This window comes from Ictalurus punctatus, chromosome 1, assembly GCF_001660625.3.
Source record: "Ictalurus punctatus breed USDA103 chromosome 1, Coco_2.0, whole genome shotgun sequence".
NCBI classification, from domain to species: Eukaryota; Metazoa; Chordata; class Actinopteri; order Siluriformes; family Ictaluridae; genus Ictalurus; species Ictalurus punctatus.
The window spans coordinates 29,575,077-29,597,588 of NC_030416.2; the positions used below are offsets into that span (position 1 = coordinate 29,575,077).

Genomic DNA, 22,512 nt, shown 5'->3' on the forward strand with positions numbered 1-22,512 from the left:
TCTTGTGTTCATTTGAAAGCCTTCAGAAGCCTTCTGTCCCTGTTGCTCTTAGTTGATGGAAGTCTGTCCAATAGTAGAGTTTACAAATGAGCTTCTTCAACAGGTTAGACCTCTATGTGCATGGAGCAGTATATTTCAAAAATTAATTCTTTACATTCCTTATTATGCATATTTCTGTATTAAGATTAAAGTCTGCTTTGACTGTTGTCTTACTTAGCAGGACATGTGTCTTTGTGTGGAGGTCTGTCATAAATGAGACAAAATATTTAAGGTCCTGGTATGTAAAGAAATCCTGTCTTTTTCTTTATTAAATACGTGAATGCCATGACACGTTCAGTGTTGTGTACATGCTATCCATTAAGAGTTAGTGAAAGTAATGATCTGGGTTATTGTGCAGTTCCACTGTTTAATGTTTAATGCTGTGTTAAATTGGAATGGTTGAGTCCAGCAAAAGCATCATATAACAAAAATTATAAGATGGTCAAGCAAGTGTTTTTAAAATACTTGTTGGTATGGTTTCTTGACTAGGATTGCAGACTTCTATAGACTCTGGCCCTTCTGTCAACCCTACAGCTGCACACATGAAAATCATCTCTTTCAGGGTGTTGTCTGTATGAGGCCACTGGCTTTGAAAATGTGCTGACACTTCTCCAAATAAATTCTGTGAGCCTTTTTAAAGACACTGTAGAATCTGCAAAATCGCAGGCTGTCTTCCCAGCCATTTAAAGTCTTCACGCTTGCTGGGTAAACGGAGTATTATATTATATATAGCATATTTTGAATCCCTCACAATAATAAGAATTATCTAGCCAAACCAGAGGTGGATAAATCATAAATTTGTTAGGTGGTTCACCATGCACGTAAAAGCGACAGTGTGCTTGCCCAGACGCATTTTGGGCTGGAGTCTGTAGCCTAGGCAACCTAAATGATTAAGCTAAAATGTGATCGCTAACATATGGTAATAACTTGTGGCGAGTTAGCTAGTCAAGTGCATTAATACAGACTAAGGGAAACAAATATAAATATCATTCTGCATTTTTAAGGTAAAACACTGTGTCCTCAACAGAGTGATTCAGCTGCCCAATGGGTTGTGAGGTAACTGAATAGTTCTATTACAATTTTGCACCTGACTTTATTTGCTCTATATTTACACATACCTGCATGTTTCTGATTCTGGTGGGGAAAAAGATACTTAATGGTCATTATAATTAATCTGTATAGTAAGGAGTGGATTGGTTGCTGTCCTGTTAAGGGAAGAACTGGCTAGTAGGTGGGAATTGGTGGTTTTAAAAAAACAATTTTGGGAGAAAATGGTGGAATATCAGTCATTTTCTTTTCTGGTTGTTGAACAACTTCTCTGCCTGATAACTATGAATACTCTTTTAAACTAATAGTCCAAACACAAAAACTGCTTGTCCTGGGTATCTGATTTTTGGTCCATTCATGCAAACATCATCTTGTAATTGGCAAAAGCCAATTACAGGCTTCACAGCATCATGAAGGCTTGGCTGAGGGGGGAAAAAAGAAGGCATATGGACCAGTTCACCTCAAAGCCCAATTTCTTCTCATGGTTGAGCAGTGAGGTCTTTGTAGCAGTGGCCATGCCTTGCCTGATTAGCTGCAAACTTCTGGAATGGCTGGTTTTATGTAAGGGGATTAGAGACGCTCCTTTATTACATTTAGACTTGGCATTCCTGTTTTTAAGGAGCCAGTCTTTAGCAGCAGGGGTCAGATTAGCACACTACTATAGGAGTGAAGGCACGCTGTAACTGTGCAGTCAAGGTCAATAAAATCCTGTTAGATTTTCAAATGAACGGAAGAGGTGTTCTAGCTCCTGTATACCACTAATGTAACTAATGAATTTAATAAAAATGTGTTCTTTGAATGGAAGATAGATAGATAGATAGATAGATAGATAGATAGATAGATAGATAGATAGATAGATAGATAGATGAGTCTGAAAAATTATTTTTAAATGTGATAACCTCTGGAGTATTCAATCATGCAGCTACTCCTTGCAAAACAAATATTTCAGTGCATCCACTCTCAGTTGATAATGGACTAATAACACTTCTTATAGTGCAGTCTGGTGTTTTACTGGATGGTTGGCACCAACGTTTGATCCTCTAGAATAGAGATGAACAATCATTAACAATTTAGAAAGAGGTATGCGAAATATGGCTAAAACGATATTACAGACATGTCGACAAAACTACCTTCCATAGTTTCAAAGAGGAAGGCAGTGGCAGCTGTATGTAGTAAATCTGTTACTGAGGCAGACAGAATGGGGCTGAAAATTGGGGGATGTTTCCTGTGGGCCCTGAGTCCATGATTCTCACATGAGTGCTGTCAGCAGCCTTTTCTGTCTGGGAGCAAGAGGGACCACGGGATGGCTTACCACCAGAAAAGCAGATGCAGCACCATGTTATACTATAATCTAGAGGATATTAGGGATTTAAGTAGTCAAGTACTTGATTTTTAAAATAAACTGTGCTGATTTGGCCAATTTAATATACAAAGTATATTTCCCTTACATATTACATCTTAAATGTTTCAGGTTTGTTTTTATTTAACCTGGAATCCAGGCAAGTCCATGGCAGCACTGGGCAAAATTAGAAAATTAGAAATTTGGATTGGCTTCCTATCAGCTACATTGTGCTACTCCATAGTCTATAATATAATACCATTATAGAACCTACCCTAGTCTGTTACATGCCCAACACTCAGCAGCACAGTCACACTTATCAAGATGAACCCAAAGATTCTTCTACCTATATTACAAGCTGTGTGCAAGAGTTGTCTGAAAGAAGCCCTTAGAAGTCTATATGCACAATAATAAGACTATAAAGGGAGTATATTCTGCTTGGAGGAGATCTACCTATAAGTGTCTCCAAACATGTTCGACATTACAGGAAGAGAACCCCACATTAATGCAGTTACACATCATTGTAGCATTTTAGAAATCATGTATACATAGAGATAATGTTGGAGCCTTGTTGGAGAATGTTGGAGAAAACCATGGAGCCTTGACTTTCATTTTAAAAGTTTAGGGGAATTAATATACTGTAAAAAATTGTTTTTTTCCTGCATATACTGTACTATTTGTCAAACTGACATTATATGCAAACCAATAAACAGGAACAATGGATATCTTGTCCATCCAACAACTGGATACAAGCTACGTTGTTCCAGCAGCATGATTTCTGTTATTTCAAATGCATGTCGATGACTGGATTGGCACTTTCTTGTATTTCGTAGAAACAAGACTGGCATATCAAGTTCATACAGTATCCAACTGCGAGTGGGAAATGCTGAAATGCACCCTGCAGATCAATCCTGCGGTCATTATATCCCATGAAAACACCTTCCTTTGCTTGCATGTTTGAAAGCTGAAGTTGCTGAAAGAAGAGCCATCATATCACTAACCCACGTGTGTCTGAGGATGAACATTTAATCATGTTGTGCCTTATTGAGCGAGGTAGTGTGTTCATGGTCATGCATGCACAGAATCGTTCAGCCATAGTGCGTTGCTGCATTGTAAATCACACTTGTTTAAGTAGGGATTTGTTTGGTGACTGCTTTCTTCCAAGGTCACCTTCCAGTTCAAAGGAAGTCTTTTTGTTGAACAAAACACCAAGCCTATCACAAGGTTAAATCAACAGCATTGCAGTGGAAAGGTCAGTTTCTCACACAGAGATGGTTTAAATCGACTATATCATGAATGGCCCATTGTGTCGGTTAGTTTTCTTTTAGCATAGAAATTACTTTTTTTTTCTCCCCCTGATACCGAATACTTAATTGTGGATGGTATAACAGTTTTGAGGCAAATTATTAGTTAGGATGCTAAGGGCATAATAAATCTCAGCAGGGGATGTCATCTCAATATATAAAAGGTTCCCCTGGGCAACAACCACTGTCTGTGTGTGTGTGTGTGTTTGTGTGTGTTTGTGTGTGTGTGTGTGTGTGTGTGTGTGTGTGTGTGTGTGTGTGTGTGTGTGTGTGTGTGTGTGAGAGAGAGAGAGAGAGAGAGAGAGAGTCTCACCTTTTAAACATCCTATCTAAAAGTGGGTCACCCACCACAAAGTGGGTACTTGATTGTGAGGGGGAAAAAGGGAGGACTTGGGCAGTTAATGATTTCATTCCTTAAAAATGCAAGTGGGACAAAAGCACGTTCAGCCTTGAGGATAACAAGTGTGCCATCCTTATATAATTGGTCACCCCACCTAATACAGTTTTAACCACCCTCTAGCTCTTCTTTCAATGCATGAAATAATACTCTAAATAAAGCATCTGTTTGTAGCCTACAATAGTTAATGTAATGCAAAGGAAAGCTATCTTTTACCAGCAGGTCTTAAGGTGATTTTTTTGTTTGTTTGTTTGTTTGTTTGTTTGTTTGTTATTGCTTTAATGGATCAGCATTATCCATTACATTCTTTGGTGTACATTTTCTGTTCCATTTTCAGAATTTATTATTTGTCGTATACAGAATATGCAGTGAGAGCTTTGTGTCTCTCACTTCGCTAACCAATATACACTCCTACTCACTCTCAGGGGGAAGTTTGCAGTGGTGAAGAAGTGTGTCGAGAAGACCACAGGTCAAGAATATGCTGCCAAGTTCATGAGGAAGAGGAGGAAGGGCCAGGACTGCAGAGCGGAGATCATTCATGAGATCGCTGTGCTGGAGCTGGCATCATCCTGCCACCGAGTGGTCAACTTGCACGCAGTCTATGAGATGCCCAGTGAGATGGTGCTTGTTCTAGAGTTGTGAGTATATACTTGTAGAGATTGTTTAGCCTCATGATTTGTTTGGCAGTACTTTCTGTGATGACGATTGAATCGAATGCATTTATACTAAGACAAAAATGCAATTCAGCATTTATAACGTACCGAATGCCACAGATATATACAGTTGCAATCAAAATTATTCAACCTCCATTGCAAATCAGGTTTATTGTCAAAATGTACAGACTTTAAACTGTTTGCAGTGAACAAGTCAAAAGTGGTTTCCCCAAATTCAACTGAAAATGCAACTTATAATGACATCTCCAGTCTTAAAATTTTTCAACCCCTGAATAGAATCCCTCACAACAGCACAAATATGCAAAGCAGGTGTTGTCTCGAGCAAACCTGATGCAACTAATCAGGGGCTTCATTAGTTGCACCAGGTGTGCTTGAGCTGGAACACATTAAATAGTTGAACTGGCTAGGGGCAGAAAATTTATGAAATACCTGGACAGGGCATAAAAAGGAAGCTGTCAACGGCTGCAACCAGATTATATTCTGTGGAGCGATGAAACAAAACTGGAACTTTTCAGCACGATGGATCAGCAGTATGTCTGGAGAAAGAAGAATGAAGAAAGAACACACTGTCTAGCGTCAAGCATAGTGGTGGTTTGGTGATGCTCTGGGGCTACTTTGCATCGTCTGGCACTGGAAACCTGCAGCGTGTAGAAGGCAAGATGGATTCATTGAAGTATCAGGAAATCCTTGGAGAAAACATCATGCTGTCTGTAAGGAAGCTGAATCTTGGGCATCATTTGACCTTCTAACAGGACAATGATCCCAATTATTCCTCAAATTCCACCAAGGCTTGGCTGCAGAAGAAGTCCTGGAAGATTCTACAGGGCTTCACTGTCACCTGACTTGAACCCCATAGGAAAATCTCTGGTGGGATTTGAAGAAGGCGGTTGCAACACGTAAACCCAAGAATATTACTGAACTGGAGGCCATTGCCCATGAGGAATGGGTGAGATTCCTCAGGAACGCTGCCAGAAGCTATGCATCTCATTTGCAACAGGTCATAACAGCAAAAGGGTGCTCTACTAAGTACTAAAGATGCTTGCCTTGAAGGGATTGAATAATTTTGAGACTGGAGAAATCATAAGTTGCATTTTCAGTTGAATTTGGGGAAACCACTTGAAGCATTCGTTGTGTGGAACTATTTCAACTGATTTTGTTTGATATGTTCCTTTCAAACAGCTGAAAGTCTGTACATTTTGACAATAAACCTGATTTGCAATGTGGGTAGAATAATTTTGATTGTAGCTGTAAGTGAACATAAAGCAATGCTTTTTTGGGTTTTATTGTGCTCACACAATCTATTAGACTAGGTGGTTTTGCAGCATTATAATGTTTTTAGTAAGACTAATAAATAAGGGTGGGTGATGTGGCAAAATGGTACATGAAGACATCCTCATGATACACTGTATATAGTATATCACAATCTAGAAATTTGCTGAGATATCAAAGTGCCAACAATGGTCACTATGGGTTCAGAGATTTGTAAAAAGTATTTCACAAAGCAAAGGAATAAAATGTAAAATAATGGTTGCAAATTAGTTTTTAATCTCCAGTCAGTGTCTTTTTACAATGAGCAACAAATAAAGTGATGATGCTGATACTTAGAAATGTATACCATGCTATATAATCCCAATATTGATACCATATTGTCATATTGTGCAGTTCTAGTTACAGGAGCTGTAACATATGATCAACATGTGACTAAAACCACAATATGGCTTATCGTTAACAAATGATAATGAACAAATAGTTTATTAATATCATTTGCTATATGCTTTTATGAGTGGCTACACTGGAACTAGCAGATAGCATAGTGTGTGATGATTATTAAGATGAGTGAGACTGCATATGTTTGCCCTACAGCTTCCTCGATGCTGGGTGACCTGTTTCCCAGTGCCCAATGTGATTGCACTGGCCCTCTGTACACGTGTACACGCGTGCGCACGCACACACACACACAGACAGAGAGAGATAGTGGTCATTACAATTAGTTGAATCTGCAATGCACAGACTGTTGTAAAGCCATTGCCTGCTTGATGAGAGGATGTGAACATGTGAGAGATTGTGGTGAGGGAAATGAAACGTGTAGGTAAAAAGTTAGTAGGTGGACTCTGGTATATGCATTCACTATAATCCTAATAGTTGCTTAATTAAATCACACATGCAAGCTTTATGTATACATTGTGTTTGCTGGACTGATATGGATTTTTATTTATTTATTTATTTATTTTTTACTTTAGAACAGCCAGTAAATAATATAAAAAATGTGAAATGGCAAATTGTTTGCAATAAGTGCTGAAAATCCTATAATAGTTTACATTGTTGGCTCAGAAGGAGAGGTGCTGTATATTTGGGCAGTCAGCTTGCAGCTCTTTTAGACTACATTAATAATAATAATAATAATAGGAAAGGTTTCAGGGCTTACATTCATTGATGGGGGGGAAAATATATATATATATATATATATATATATATATATATATATATATATATATATATATATATATATATATAATATTTTTTTATTTTAGTTTTTTTATCCGAGAGCTTTTAGTTGAAATGGAGATAGATGATATAGTTGAAATGAAACGATGAAACAAAAAAGAGGCCAATATTTTTACCCAGAGAAAAGAGTTTCAGGAGTAAAGTGGTGATGTACCACAGGCTCATCTTGCCGCAGTGCAAAAACAGCTTATTGTTTCAGATATTCGAAATATAAATCTCTCGACCATTTTTCAGCACCATTTAATTGGCTCTTCATCTTCATTTTGTTTGGATTTGAGAGACCTGCATGAGGCTTGATTTGTCTTGTTTACACTGGCCAAAGACAGGTTCTCCTAAACAAAAGATTATAGACTGCATTGCTAGCAAGAATCGAATAACCAGTATAGCAGAATTAATCATATTTATTCACATTACCTATAGATATACTGTGGGTACTAAAGGTTGTTCCATGTCTGTTCAGAGTCATCTGCAAGCCTCTTTCATAGCGCAGCATGACTTCTCTTTCAGCACACCTCTCTCTGTGTAGGGTCAGTCTCATTTCCTTTCTCCCACCAGTAAATGGCATGCGGTCAGTTCCTTTTTAGTTGAAGTCCATCATCTGCCCAGTCTCACAGCCATGTCCTAACAGCAGCTGGTGATGAGAGATGCTCACTGAATTGGAATTTGGACTTTCCAGTTGATCACCCATATCATTTATCAACTCTGGTATTATTAGAATATTTCTACGTATTATTGCAGTACAAGTCACCTAAAACAACAACAAAAAAACAACTCTCAAAACACTGAGAGAGGAATGTGAGTTTATGAGAAGGTTTTAGCATTTCTTTGTGTGCAAATGGAACAGAAACACAGATTTCACCCATAATTAGCTTAGAGTGGACATTTCCCCTCAGTCTCTGGCACCTAGCCATCACTTGGCACCTTCTACAACTCTTAAACCTTAAGAGCATGCAACATCCAGGTTTACCCATTTGTATATGTAATGTACTGTGTAGTTGCATGTATGAAGGAACACCAGGTTTTTATGAACATCAGCCAAGTCAGATTGGTTAAAAGTAACGTAGTCCATCCTATGGCTGAAAAATCAACAGAAATTCATCAAAGGTCTTTGTTGGGCGGTGCAGGAAATGGGCCATAATGTATTGGGCTTTTGTGCAAATCCATCATGTTAAATGAGAGCAAACCTAATAAACAGTTAGTTGTTAGACCCTTTTCATTCATCCCGTTCCCCCCACTTTTGGGTCTATTTTGGGGCACTGGGGCGATTTAGGGGAGGGAAGGGGACTTTGGCTTTGGTTGGGTCAGTCCACAATGATAGAAGCCTATTCATGGTTAATGGTGGCTTTTTTTGAGGGGGACTTCATCAGCCTTGGCTCAGTAAAGTGCCCTCATTGCACTGTGGACTCCAGCTGAGAGTTCATAATGTCAGTGTGTTGTGCAGTAGCACGTGAAGGCCTGGACCATGCATGGCTCTTGCTCTGTATACTGCAGCTCCCATATGGCATAGTTGTTAACAGCTTCCTTACATGTGCAAAAGTTTTTATGGATGCTGCGGTTGTATAATTTTTGTTAATTGTTTGTGGTGTATGTAAAGGAATAAAAAAAAAACCTGCCTGTGTACTACTGACCTAAATTGTGTCCCAAATGACATACTATACACTATGGACTTACACTATGTACTTTACCATCTAATGTATGAATTTTAAAAGGATAGTATTGTCTCAAATGGAACACTAACTCTTTTAAACTAAGTGGAAGTGTAAGCCATTTCCCAGTCGATGCAAGTGATGTCAAACGCATGCAATGCAATGCCGCTAGCGTTAGCAGAAAACCCAGAGTCCACAAAAATTAATGTCTCTTCAGTTTACTGTTTGTCAACAATATCTTTTATGCCCAACATGACAAGTCCTTTTTTAAATTCTAAGCAAATTTGAGCCAGTGTCAGCGCCTGGTAGCCCTTCCCCTCTTTCGCTACGTAAGCAGAGCTGTGAGCATTGAGTGCATAAAGTATCCAGCATTCCACGCTTCGTTTTTTTAAATTATTTTTTTTATTTTTTTTTTTCTTCCAGTTTAATAAGTGCATTGTCCGTGTACTTGAAGTGCACTTCCTCTTGTTGGAATTTTCAGTGTGAACACACTACTCACACTATTTGTACTACAACATGGTGTAGAATAGCACATGTAAATATGTGATTTGGGATGCACTGAACAAAATATCCTATTGATTTATCTTCATAATAGACAACTGAACTGTGGATGTGTTCGATGCGTGTTAGTTCTGGTTTGGTGCAATGCAGACTTTCCAAAGCAGAAATATAAACAGCAAAACAATGCAACTGCTGCTTCTGCGTTGCACTTAATACTATAACATGCACAGAACTCACTCAGCATGGTGACAGAGGAGCAATATTAAACATGTATCCGCTGTGTCTGTGCATCTTCATTCAGCTGTTTCCTGCCCCTGAGTGAGAAAGCAGAGCAGCTGCAGCAGCCCACAGGTGATATGTGAGCCTAAAAGCCTTGCCTAGAAGAATGCAGTGGGTGTATAGTGAAGGAGTTTCACGGATGGGGAATACGCAAACATGAGTCACGCCCAGAAAATGTAGGGTTTAGCAGCTGCACTTGTCTTGCTCCTGCTCAGATGACCCAACTGTGATCATATGGTGCTCTGTAGTGTTTATACTGGTCGCTATGAGATTTGATAATTATCTAAAGAGACACAGTGGCCATTATCCTTAATTATTCCACTGCACTGTTGATTTTCAAGATTCTGAGTGCTCAAAGTGCTCACGTTTTATATAACAGCAGCTCTGATAGTAGTGTTGGCCACAATGTTTATAATAATGCTTGTTCTAATAGGAACCAACACAGACTCTTGTATGGTAGATGCTACTCATAAACAGATTTAAAAAAAACAACGTTTAATTGATCTATGTAATGTTTTCAGTGAGATGTTTATTCACCATATTTGAAGGAGTCTACAGTGTCGGTGCGTTATAACACTCGGAGGTAAAGCTGTAACTAAGTTACATGAATTAAGCTTGATAATGGGAGGGCTTTATGGTTTCTTAGTAACATGACAAGCTGCATTTTTGTGTTCAGTTCAAAAGAGAAAAAATGCTGGTGAGCGAACTACTGTTCTGTTTAAAGTGAGTGAACAGTTACTAACTGGTTTCACGGATGTTCCATGACGTTTAATGGGTTTGGATAAAATTGTGATATAAGAAGCATAATAAAAAATCAGGATTTGTTGTTGTAGAAAAGTGAGCAACTTTGGGGTGGTAACAGCAACTCTGCATCAGTCGGTCCGGATCAAACCTCCCCATCATTGATTATTTTTCTATTACAGCAAGTCCTATTGTATTCCTTACATACCATAGAGCTGTGTATTTTAACTCCAGGTGTTGGGGATGCAATGTATTTGTTACGGCCGTGCACACAGATCTTAATTAAAGCCTGTTTTTAATTTTGAGGATATTTACTGAAGCGGCCAGTTCTGAATATTTAAGGCATGCAATTCCTAATACACATAAATGGTTTAGTGGTGGACTTTAAGAAGACCGCTTCCTTGTAATCTTCTCTGTGTTTTCCAGCTGGGTTACAGATTGTAAAGCTTTGCTTCTGTGGCTAGCATCAAGGAATCCTTTGATGTAGGCCTAATTGCAATTAATTACTCAGACAGGCTCAACATGCTGTACTCATTTGACAGTAAGCAGCAGGATCTAGAAATAGATTCGCTGGTGAAGCTCACTCCTCTTTGTAATCTGTTAGACACTTATTGTACAAGAACAGCTTTCATATTTAAAAGAGCACTGAAAGGCATCTTACAGGGGTGTGTGTGTGTGTGTGTGTGTGTGTGTGTGTGTGTGTGTGTGTGTGTGTGAACAGCATTCAAATTAGTGAAAGCTAACTCCATGCTGTTGGAGTACTGTGGTGCCCGGACGTGCCCTTACCCAGCCAAAAACGTGACCTACTTATGATTTGGCCAGATTTTCATTTTTCCCTTCTCCTTTTAGTCTGGTGTTTAGAGTCTAACGGCCTGGCTGGGCATTTCTGGGCTGTAATTACTGTAACCTCACAGTGGAGCGTTTGCATTTTTTAAATCTTTAGAGGAACCAGATGGATTTGCCCAGCTCTAAAATCCATTATCTCTAGCTGGTCAAGTGCTAATTGCTTTTCCCTACAAGTCAATTTTATTAGTGTTAGGGAGGTGCTGTTCCTGTTGTTTGTTAAACACTGAGTTGCTCATTTGAAAGTTAAGGCAACGTTGACCAATGTTGATTAAAGTCTGATTCCGATCAGATCACTGGATGCACTGGATGATGTCATTTTAAGCACATTAGTAAGCTTGGCCTTATCTGCTGGTAATGTAAAAATACACATTTACACACATAGTGTGACCTGTAGCTTATTGTATATAGCATACTCTTTATGTACCAGGTGTGTAAAAATCTCCTTTTGTGCCCTAATAAGGAACAAAAATGATCTAGCTTGGATAGCTGATAGATTACATGTTGTTTTGGACATCAAGTGCTTTTTCGTTTGCTTGTTTGTTTTTGTTTCACAAGTAGTTATATATACTAATATATAATTAGTGATTATGAGTAGTCAGTGACCTTCTGTATTAGTAAGGTAGAAAAGAGGCTATTAAAAATCAAACCGGTCCTGTGCTCACCCAGAAGTCCCAGTTAAATTGAAAGACTATATTGACTATCCTTTTATCACCTAATATAAAAATATACATGCTACCTTATGATTTAAAATCAATTCCATTCAGTTTTATTTCTGTAACCCTTTTAACTATCACAAAGCAGATTTACATAAATCAACATACAGATTTAGATCCTTAAAGAGAAATCCGAAGGTAATGGTGGCAAAGAAAAAAACTCAGCATGAGGGGAAAAAATCATGAGAGGAACCACGCTCAAAAGGACCCCATCCTCTTCTGGGTGACAGTGATTAGTGAGATTAATGTATAAATCATTACTGTATGCAGGTGTAGAAGAGTAAAGACACACAGTACTAAGGGTGTTCAGAATGAGCTTATTGTGAATATGGGCACAGGACAGTGTTTACAATTGCAGCAGCAGTTCTTGGGTACAAATTTACAGTATCCAGGGGAGATTATCCACTGATCGTACAGGATGTACATTGTGATGTGAGTCCAATTGGTATAGGTACAGTTGCAATCAAAATTATTCAACCCCAAATTGCAAATCAGGTTTATTGTCAAAATGTACAGACTTTCAGCTGTTTGCAATGAACAAATCAAACAAAAGCAATTGAAATAGTTCAACACAATGAATGCTTCAAGTGGTTTCCCCAAATTCAACTGAAAATGCAACTTATAATGACTTCTCCAGTCTCAAAATTATTCAACGCCTGAATAGAATCCCTCACAACAGCACAAATATGCAAAACAGGTGTTGTCTCAAGCAAACCTGATGCAACTAATCAAGGACTTCATTAGTTGCAACAGGTGTGCTTGAGCTGGAACACATGAAATACCTGAACTGGCTAGGGGTAGAAAATTTATGAAATACCTGGATGGGGCATAAAAAGGAAGTGATCAACAGCTGCAACCAGATTATATTCTGAGAAGGCAGGTTTCGAAAAACATTCGAGTGACTGCAAAAGACCTGCAGCAAGACTTGGTGGCAACAGGCACTGAGGTTTCAGTGAGCACAGTATGGCGCATACTAAACGCAGAAGGTTTCCATGCCAGAACTCCAAGACGTACACCACTACTGACCCAAAAGCACAAGAAAAGTCGGCTCAAAAAACATATACACCACCACACATTATAAGCCATAGACATTTTGGGATTCTGTTCTGTAGAGTGATGAAACAAAACTGGAACTTTTTGGCATGATGGATCAGCGGTATGTCTGGAGGAAGAAGAATGAAGAAAGAACACTCTGTCCACAGTCAAGCATGGTGCTGGGGCTGCTTTACATCCTCTGGCACTGGAAACCTGCAGCGTGTGGAAGGCAAATGGATTAATTGATGTATCAGGAAATCCTAGGAGAAAGCGTCATGACATCTGTGAGGAAGCTGAAGCTTGGGCGTCATTGTACCTTCCAACAGGACAATGATTCCAAGCATACCTCAAATTCCACCAAGGCTTTGTTGCAGAAGTCGTCCTGGAAGATTCTACAGGGCCTCACAGCCTCCTGACTTAAACCCCATAGAAAAGCTCTGGTGGGATTTGAAGAAGGCGGTTGCAGCACACAAACCCAATAATATTACTGAACTGGAGGCCATTGCTTATGAGGAATCGCCAAGATTCCTCAAGAATGCTGCAAAGCTCTGCATCTCGTTTACAGCAGGTCATAACAGCAAAAGGGTGCTCTACTAAGTACTAAAGATGCTTGCCATGAAGGGGTTGAATAATTTTGAGACTGGAGAAGTCATTACAAGTTGCATTTTCAGTTTAATTTGGGGAAACCACTTGAAACATTCATTGTGTTGAACTATTTCAACTGATTTTATTTGATTTGTTCATTGCAAACAGCTGAAAGTCTGTACATTTTGACAATAAACCTGATTTGCAATGGGGGTTGAATCATTTTGATTGTAGCTGTATGACAGCAGAAAGTAAGATGCTTTGGAGAGCAGATCCATGTACTGCAACAAACGTTGAATTAAATACATACTCCGTGAATTCTGAGCCCGTTTGCAAATCTGGGACTAAATATTAGTTTGTGCTTGTCAAAAAGTATATGGACAATCAAGTGCATCCTGTGTGTTTTTATTACTGTTGTTGTAATTCATTAAGGAGAATTACTCTGTTTGGTGAGTGTTATGAGAGAACTGCAGAATAGGATTACAGACCGTGCAAACACTGATCCAGGCTTATCCAAGTGCTTACTAAATCCTACACGTGCATCCAGTTACATACACACATGCTGTACATGCAGCTAAAACAAAATGTTTAAAAAGGTAAAAGAACATCACTGATATTCATGGGATTCATCATTAAAGGTTTTACAAAGTTTCTCACTTGGTGTGCATCACTGCACTACATTTCTGCTTTAATCTGAACTCTGTAGTAATCTGTGCTCATCCATTTTCAGCCCAAACATCAGACACATGAACATAAAACGATATGTAGCCCATAGACCCAATCGACTCCAGCCTTGTGTTTAAGGTCACTCATTCTCTCTTGGCCATGCTGTAATTGAATTTGACATGCCGTCTGCTCTGAGAATCTCAGTGAGCATGTGATTGTCTGGCTTCTTGTAAGGTTTTAGCTTCCCTTTTAGTTAGTAATGCTAGCTAGACTATTCCTGTCTGAATAAAGGGCTAAAAATGAACTAATTGCATTTTATGTTGTACTTTTTTCCCCCCTCAGATGCTATGTTTAGCCAGCACAGTAATGTGTCTGTAATCTCTCTCCAGTCTTGCTGCATGTGTGTGCATGCACATGCTTGTGACTATGCGTGTCTATTCCCATCATTCCAACACAGTCATGCACTTGTGGTGATTTCCACTGAGGTTAAATTAGGTTTGTAGACTTAATGACTGCTGACCTAGTGCTGATCAGTACAAGTCACCCCATTTTTTACGGTAATAATTCAGATGATTTGGCTCAGTGTTAAAGGTTATCACAGAGCAGACTGCATACCTTTTTGGAGGAGGAACTACCAGGTGGTCCAGAGGCAATAAATGCATGTCTCCTCTTTTTTTTTTTCTTCTTCTTTTTTTTTTTGGAATGTGATGTATAACAGAGCACTTAAAGAAAAAAAAATGTCTGTTGCCCACTCTTTAACCCTGAACCATTAAATAAAAGTTCTTGCATGCCATAGCGTTTGTACAAACCAGGGAAATCTGTAGAACTATGGATATTTCGACTTTAGCATGTACTGTAACAAGTGCTATTGTGTTTTGTGTTTGCATTTGTAGTGCTGCTGGTGGAGAGATCTTCAACCGGTGTGTTGCAGAGAGGGAAGAGGCCTTTAACGAGGAAGATGTGAAGCGGCTGATGAGGCAAATCCTGGAGGGTGTAGCTTTTCTCCATAAGAACAACGTGGTTCACCTGGATCTGAAGGTGGGTTTGCATGTCAATAATTGAACCTATTTACAGGGTGGTGGTGTGCCTATGATGCATAGTACAGAAAAAGCTGTATATCTGTGGTCATAGCTCCCAAAACAGAGGCTTTTCAAAAGTGACTGGGGAGTACGTGATACTAGAGTCCCCCTAGTGGTCATTTGCTGTCAGATCGCTGTATTTAAAAAAAAAAAAAAAAAAAAAAAAAAAAAAAAAAGAGAGAGAAAAAAGAGCAATGCATTGTACATTTGTTTAAATTGTAATCCGCTTTTAAACATAATTGCAGATAATGGAGGGAACAACATTGAGACTTAAGTTTGGAAAAAGTCTGTCAAGTTCAAGAGTGTTAGACACAAATCTTAAGGGCCATTTTAGTTTACATTTATCTCATTTAATACACCTGAGTAGCTCATATCTGTGCTCTTTTAATGACACCAGTTCTTCATGGATTATGTCAGGAACTGTGTTTTCAATCAATTATTCACAACAGGGAAAATATGCAAATAAACTCTGAACAATGACATGCCAAACTGGATGGTTATTGCGCTCAGCGGTTGTAGCCTGCTCCGTGTGGTCGAGGGTTAGCTGCCAAATTGAAGTGCAATTATAAATTTCCTAAACACACCGAGCGAGAACCACACTACACAGCAGATGCAAATTATGAGCAAAAGGTTTAGGGCAGACATTTTCAGTTTTAAAATTACCAGTGGTTCTGGGTGTTCTCCTGGTTTGAAGTACTGTACAGTAATTTGCCGCTGACACGTAGTGTTCAGTCTGATTTGTTATAGTGAGGGGAAAAAAGTATTTGATCCCCTGCTGATTTTGTACGTTTGCCCACTGACAAAGAAATGATCAGTCTATAATTTTAATGGTAGATTTATTTGAACAGTGAGAGACAGAATAACAACAAAAAAAAATCCAGAAAAACGCATGTCAAAAATGTTATAAATTGATTTGCATTTTAATGAGGGATATATTTTTTTGAGCCCTCTGCAAAACATGACTTAGTACTTGGTGCAAAACCCTTGTTGGCAATCACAGAGGTCAGACGTTTCTTGTAGTTGGCCACCAGGTTTGCACAAATCTCAGGAGGGATTTTGTCCCACTCCTCTTTGCAGATCTTCTCCAAGTCATTAAGGTTTCGAGGCTGACGTTTGGCAACTCGAACCTTCAGCTCCCTCCACAGATTTTCTATGGGATTAAGGTCTGGAGACTGGCTAAGCCACTCCAGGACCTTAATGTGCTTCTTCTTGAGCCACTCCTTTGTTGCCTTGGCCGTGTGTTTTGGGTCATTGTCATGTGGGAATACCCATCCACGACCCATTTTCAATGCCCTGGCTGAGGGAAGGAGGTTCTCACCCAAGATTTGACGGTACATGGCCCCGTCCATCGTCCCTTTGATGCGGTGAAGTTGTCCCCTAGCAGAAAAACACCCCCAAAGCATAATGTTTCCACCTCCATGTTTGACGGTGGGGATGGTGTTCTTGGTTTCATAGGCAGCATTCCTCCTCCTCCAAACACGGCGGGTTGAGTTGATGCCAAAGAGCTCCATTTTGGTCTCATCTGACCACAACACTTTCACCCAGTTGTCCTCTGAATCATTCAGATGTTCATTGGCAAACTTCAGACGGGCATGTATATGTGCTTTCTTGAGCAGGGGGACCTTGCGGGTGCTGCAGGATTTCAGTCCTTCACGACGTAGTGTGTTACCAATTGTTTTCTTGGTGACTATGGTCCCAGCTGCCTTGAGATCATTGACAAGATCCTCCCGTGTAGTTCTGGGCTGATTCCTCACTGTTCTCATGATCATTGCAACTCCACGAGGTGAGATCTTGCATGGAGCCCCAGGCCGAGGGAAATTGACAGTTCTTTTGTGTTTCTTGCATTTGCGAATAATCACACCAACTGTTGTCACCTTCTCACCAAGCTGCTTGGCAATGGTTTTGTAGCCCATTCCAGACTTGTGTAGGTCTACAATCTTGTCCCTGACATCCTTGGAGAGCTCTTTGGTCTTGGCCATGGTGGAGAGTTTGGAATCTGATTGATTGATTACTTCTGTGGACCGGTGTCTTTTATACAGGTAACGAGCTGAGATTAGGAGCACTCCCTTTAAGAGTGTGCTCCTAATCTCAGCTCGTTACCTGTATAAAAGACACCTGGGAGCCAGAAATCTTTCTGATTGAGAGGGGGTCAAATACTTATTTCCCTCATTAAAATGCAAATCGATTTATAACATTTTTGACATGCGTTTTTCTGGATTTTTTTTGTTGTTATTCTGTCTCTCACTGTTCAAATAAACCTACCATTAAAATTATAGACTGATCATTTCTTTGTCAGTGGGCAAACGTACAAAATCAGCAGGGGATCAAATACTTCTTTCCCTCACTGTAAGTACTTTACAAAATTTTAGAAAGGAGCTGTGGCTTATTTAACAAGTTGTTTTCTATTTTTAAACCTCTACAGCCACAGAACATTCTCCTGACCAGTGACAATCCTCTCGGGGACATTAAGATTGTTGACTTTGGCCTCTCAAGGATGGTGAGCAGTAATCAGGAACTCAGAGAGATCATGGGAACACCTGAATATGTTGGTAAGACATGCTGTGACTTGTAATGCTCAATTTTTAGTGTTTTTCTGTATCCATGATTTTAGTCTTTTAACTCCTAATTTGCTTCTTTTTTCCCCCCCTGTCTAGCCCCAGAGATTCTTAATTATGAGCCCATTAGCACAGCCACTGATATGTGGTGAGTAGTCTTTCTATTAAGGTCTTACAAGTACTTGTATATTTAATTCACTAATGATGCTTAAATGAGGCCAATAAGGCTATTTAATGCACTACATAAAGTATAACATGGCATAATGCTGACCTTCTCAGTATGAGTATAATGATTGTGGCCAGGACTCATAAGCAGCCCTGCACGTTCAGCCTCTTGAAAGCCATTATCATAAAATGTTATGCTAATATAATTTTCGTCTGTTTTTTTTTCTGGTAGGAGTATTGGTGTGCTTGCATATGTGATGCTGACTGGTATGTCTCCATTCCTTGGAGCCGATAAGCAGGAGACCTTTCTCAACATCTCCCAGATTAACGTGAGCTACACAGAGGAGGACCTGGAGCATCTGGACAAGGCGGCCATTCACTTCATCAAGTCTTTGCTCATCAAGGAGCCTGAGTATGCACAGCAACACATCTTAGAATTCTACTATCTATTATTAGCATAGCTGTTTGTGTGGAATTAGAGCACTTTAGTATCTTAGTATCATTAGCCAGCCCACCCCACAAGCTCCAACGTGCTTGCCCAGTCCCATATTTTGGTTTGCTCAGAATTAACCTAATTAATTAGGTTAAAACTGATATCAAATAGGCCTAAAAATTATCACTCAGATTCCTGAGGAGAGCATATCTCTATGTAGCTGTAGTCTTTATTCACTACTGGTGTTATATCTGATGTATCAGGTCTTTGCCTAAAATTGTTGCTCTGAAGTGTGGATTGTATCTTCTTACATAACACACATAAAATGATATTTAAGTGTGTCTTTGTTTACATAGTATAAGCAGTGTTTCGGGGTAGCTTTGTGCTGCACTGATCTATATTTTGTTCAGTTCTGACAATGTTTCCTCCATCATTGCACATTGTTAGTGTGTGTGTGTGTGTGTGTGTGTGTGTGTGTGTGTGTGTGTGTGTGTGTGTGTGTGTTTTTGTTTTTTTTTGTTTTTGTTTTTTTTTTTTTAATCATTTTTACAAGCTAGTTTATTACATTATTAAAATTACTTCAGATCACCTGAAGGTCAGAATGTAACCTTGGAATATTATGTTATACACTCAGTGGAACAGCCATACACCTGTTCATTCATCTAGTCATGTCAATCATGTGGCAGCAGCGCAATGCGTAAAATCATGCTGATGCAGGTCAAGAGCTTTGGTTCTTGTTGGCCAAGTACAGGAACCTGAGGCTACATTGGGTACAGGCTCACTGAAACTGCACAGCCAAAGACTGGAATAAAATGCACCTGGTCTTATTCTTGTGCCCACTTTAGCCTCAGATTCCTGTTCTTGGCTGACCAGAGTGGAGCCTGATATGGTCTTTTGCTGTTGTAGTCCATCCACCTCAAGGTTCATTATGTTGTGCGTTCTGAGATTCTTTTCAGCACACCATGGTTGTAGTGATTATTTGAGTTACTATATCCTTCCTGGCAGCTTGAACCAATCTGGCCATTCTCCTCTGATCTCTCTCATCTACAAGGTGTTTCTGCCTGCAGAGCTGCCGCTTGCTGGGTGTTTTTTGTTTGTTTGGGGGGTTTTATTTGTTGCACCATTTGTATAGAGTTTGTTTTTGCTTAGAGTGTAATCTTTGGAGACCATGCCATGGTCAAAGTTACCTAGAAGACATTTTCCCCAATTCTGATGTTTAATGTGAACATTAACTGAAGCATGTGACCTGTATGTGCATAATTGTATTCATTGTGCCACCACTAGCTGTTTGGCTGATGGGATAACCGCATGAATGAGCAGGTGTACAGGTTCTCCTATTACAAGTGTATATCAAATTTGCTTTGCCTATGTTAGTCAAATATTTTTTCTTTCTCTGACTAGTAATTGGGATAGAAAAAAGGACTATATACACTATATCACCATCCTAATGAACCTACTTGTCCACCTGGCAACTAAAAATAATAATAATAATAATAATAATAATAATAGCACTGACACACAATCTGCTTGTCCCAGGCACCAGTGCTAATGATGATTTGTCCATCCCTGCAGTATATTTTAACCCATCTCAATATTTGTATTCAAGGCTCTGTAATTATAGTGTTAGAGGCCTGACTTTCTAGTTTTGTATAACAAGTGTATTTGAGCACTTGTTAAAAACAGAATCCATCTTGTTTGAACAGGGATCGTGCCACTGCAGAGGAGTGCCTGAAACACCAGTGGCTACAAACACAGGAGACAGATTCTGCAGAGGAGAAGGGAAAGAACACCGCCTCCTCCATCCCTGAGCCAGTCAGCACAGCTGTCGCCACTCAGTGCAGTGACGAGGATGTTGAGGAGGAAAGCAGACTGACGGAGGAGCTCATCGTCATGGCAGCCTACACTCTAGGCCAGTGCAGGCAGTCCTCAGACAAGGAGAGCCTGACCCCAGAGCAGAAGGCCATCTCAAAGCGCTTCAAATACGAAGAGCCCTTCCCAGGCCTGCAGGAGGTGCCGGGGGAATTCATCTTCTAAACCCCACAATGGCCAGCCAGCCACTAAGCTCCAACTAACGCTGCACTTCTGACAAGTCTTTTGCTTGTGTTTTTTGTCTTCTTCTCATCTTTTAATCCACTTGTTTAAGCCAAACCGTATTGTTGTTTTTTATTTTTTTAATGTTACATTTTTCTAGGTTTTTTTGCTGTTTTATGTTTATGGGATTATATTATAAAAGACTAAGCCTTTGTATGGTACTTAGTTGCTCTCTTTTGCGTGGTGTTTTCCCCCCTGCATGTGCCATGTTTGTTGCTCTGTGACAATGCAGGCCATCAGATCCCTCTTCTATACATCTCCTATTCCTTGTTTTCCCTTGGTTCCTTTTTCCATTTCATTACTACTTTGCCATTTTGGTAAACATGTGCGTTGGTTGTGCAGGAGGAGAGCAGGGCTGGTGAAATTATATGTAAATTAAACTAATTTTAATTATGAGTTATGTCTGTACTTTTAAAAAGCCATGTTGTCTGTTCAGTTCCTGACTTGTTCATGTCCAACCATTCATAGGGAAATATTCTCTAGAAATGGCAGTTTCGCCCATGACACAGTGTATATTATTGCCTTTTTAAATGTCCGTTCGTTATGAATTGGTCCGTGTAAAGAGTGCATCTTTTGAATGACAACACTTTTCACAGTGATTGTCCTGATCTTGTAAATAAAAGTTCCTCGTTGAAGAAGTTCCTGTTTTTGCTTGTTAATTTGGGACAGAGTGATGGTGCTTTTGAGTGTGAATGAGTGCACAGAGAGACAGGGGAAAGGGCTGTGTTAAAATCAAGACTTGCTAGACTGATGCACTTTTCTTTATTTGCTTCTGAAGCTGTCTTGCGTTTTCTCATACTGCTGGCAATATGAGAGAAGCTTTATTATTATTATTATTATTATTATTATTATTATTATTATTATTATTATTATTATTATTATTATCCATCCATCCAGTTTCTGTACTGCTTATCCTACACAGGATAAAAGGGACCCTGGAGCTTATTCCAGGGGATGCAGGGCATGAGGCGGGGGACATCACTGACGGGGTGCCAACCTATCACAGGGCACGCACTCACACACATTTACACACTCCGGACAGTATGGAATTGCCAATCAGCCTATAACGTATGTCTTTGGATTAGGGAAGAAAACGGGGTACCCAGAGGAAACCCCTTGAAGCACAGGGAAAACATGCAAACTCCACACACACACACAGTGCGGAGGTGGGAATCAAACCCCCAACCTTGGAGGTGTGAGGCAATTGTGCCACCTATTGTTTAGTAGTATTATCCATATTATTATTAGTAGTAGTAGTGGTGTTGCAGCTGATGATGATGATGATGATTATAATAATAATAATAATAATAATAATAATAATAATATTAATAGGGTTGCATTTTTCTCAATACCCAAGAGATGGCGTTGTTGACTAATCTATGCTAAATATTTACGCCTTCATAATGTATGTTTCACTGGTAAATATCTTAATAATGAAACTTTAAAAATATATATTTAAAGATTATTTCCCAACACATTAAGACACTACGTACACTTTGTACAAAATACGTAATAACAATAATATTCATATATATATATATATATATATATATATATATATATATATATATATATATATATATATATATATATATATATATCCTAATACAAGACATTTTTTATTTGTTTTTGTTTTTTTTAGTTAAATAATTTCAATGCAACAACTTTCATGTATCATTTCTATTTTTATAGAAATAGAAATTCATTCATCATTTATTCATTCACTGGCCACTTGTTACACAGTTACATACATTAAAATGTACCTTAAAACTCCAACATGCTGAATGTGTAAAAGTTTGTAAAGCTGGTGTTTTTCAGGAAGGCTCCAGTGAGAAATAATGGTTCCAGTCAGTGTTTAGGTTTAATCCTAAA

The 22,512-nt window shown here is 39.1% G+C and overlaps 1 protein-coding gene across 1 annotated transcript in view; it reads left to right on the forward strand.

Annotated features, from left to right (window-relative positions):
- stk17a (serine/threonine kinase 17a) overlaps positions 1-21,278 on the forward strand; it is a 38,353-nt gene extending 17,075 nt beyond the window's left edge. The window contains exons 2-7 of the mRNA XM_017479565.3: positions 4,552-4,764; positions 15,211-15,355; positions 17,819-17,945; positions 18,051-18,099; positions 18,349-18,528; positions 20,253-21,278. Coding sequence (XP_017335054.1) covers positions 4,552-4,764; positions 15,211-15,355; positions 17,819-17,945; positions 18,051-18,099; positions 18,349-18,528; positions 20,253-20,583 — 1,045 coding nt within the window. The 3' untranslated portion in view covers positions 20,584-21,278. The remainder of the gene's footprint in view (positions 1-4,551; positions 4,765-15,210; positions 15,356-17,818; positions 17,946-18,050; positions 18,100-18,348; positions 18,529-20,252) is intronic.
- The last annotated feature ends 1,234 nt before the right edge of the window (positions 21,279-22,512 follow it).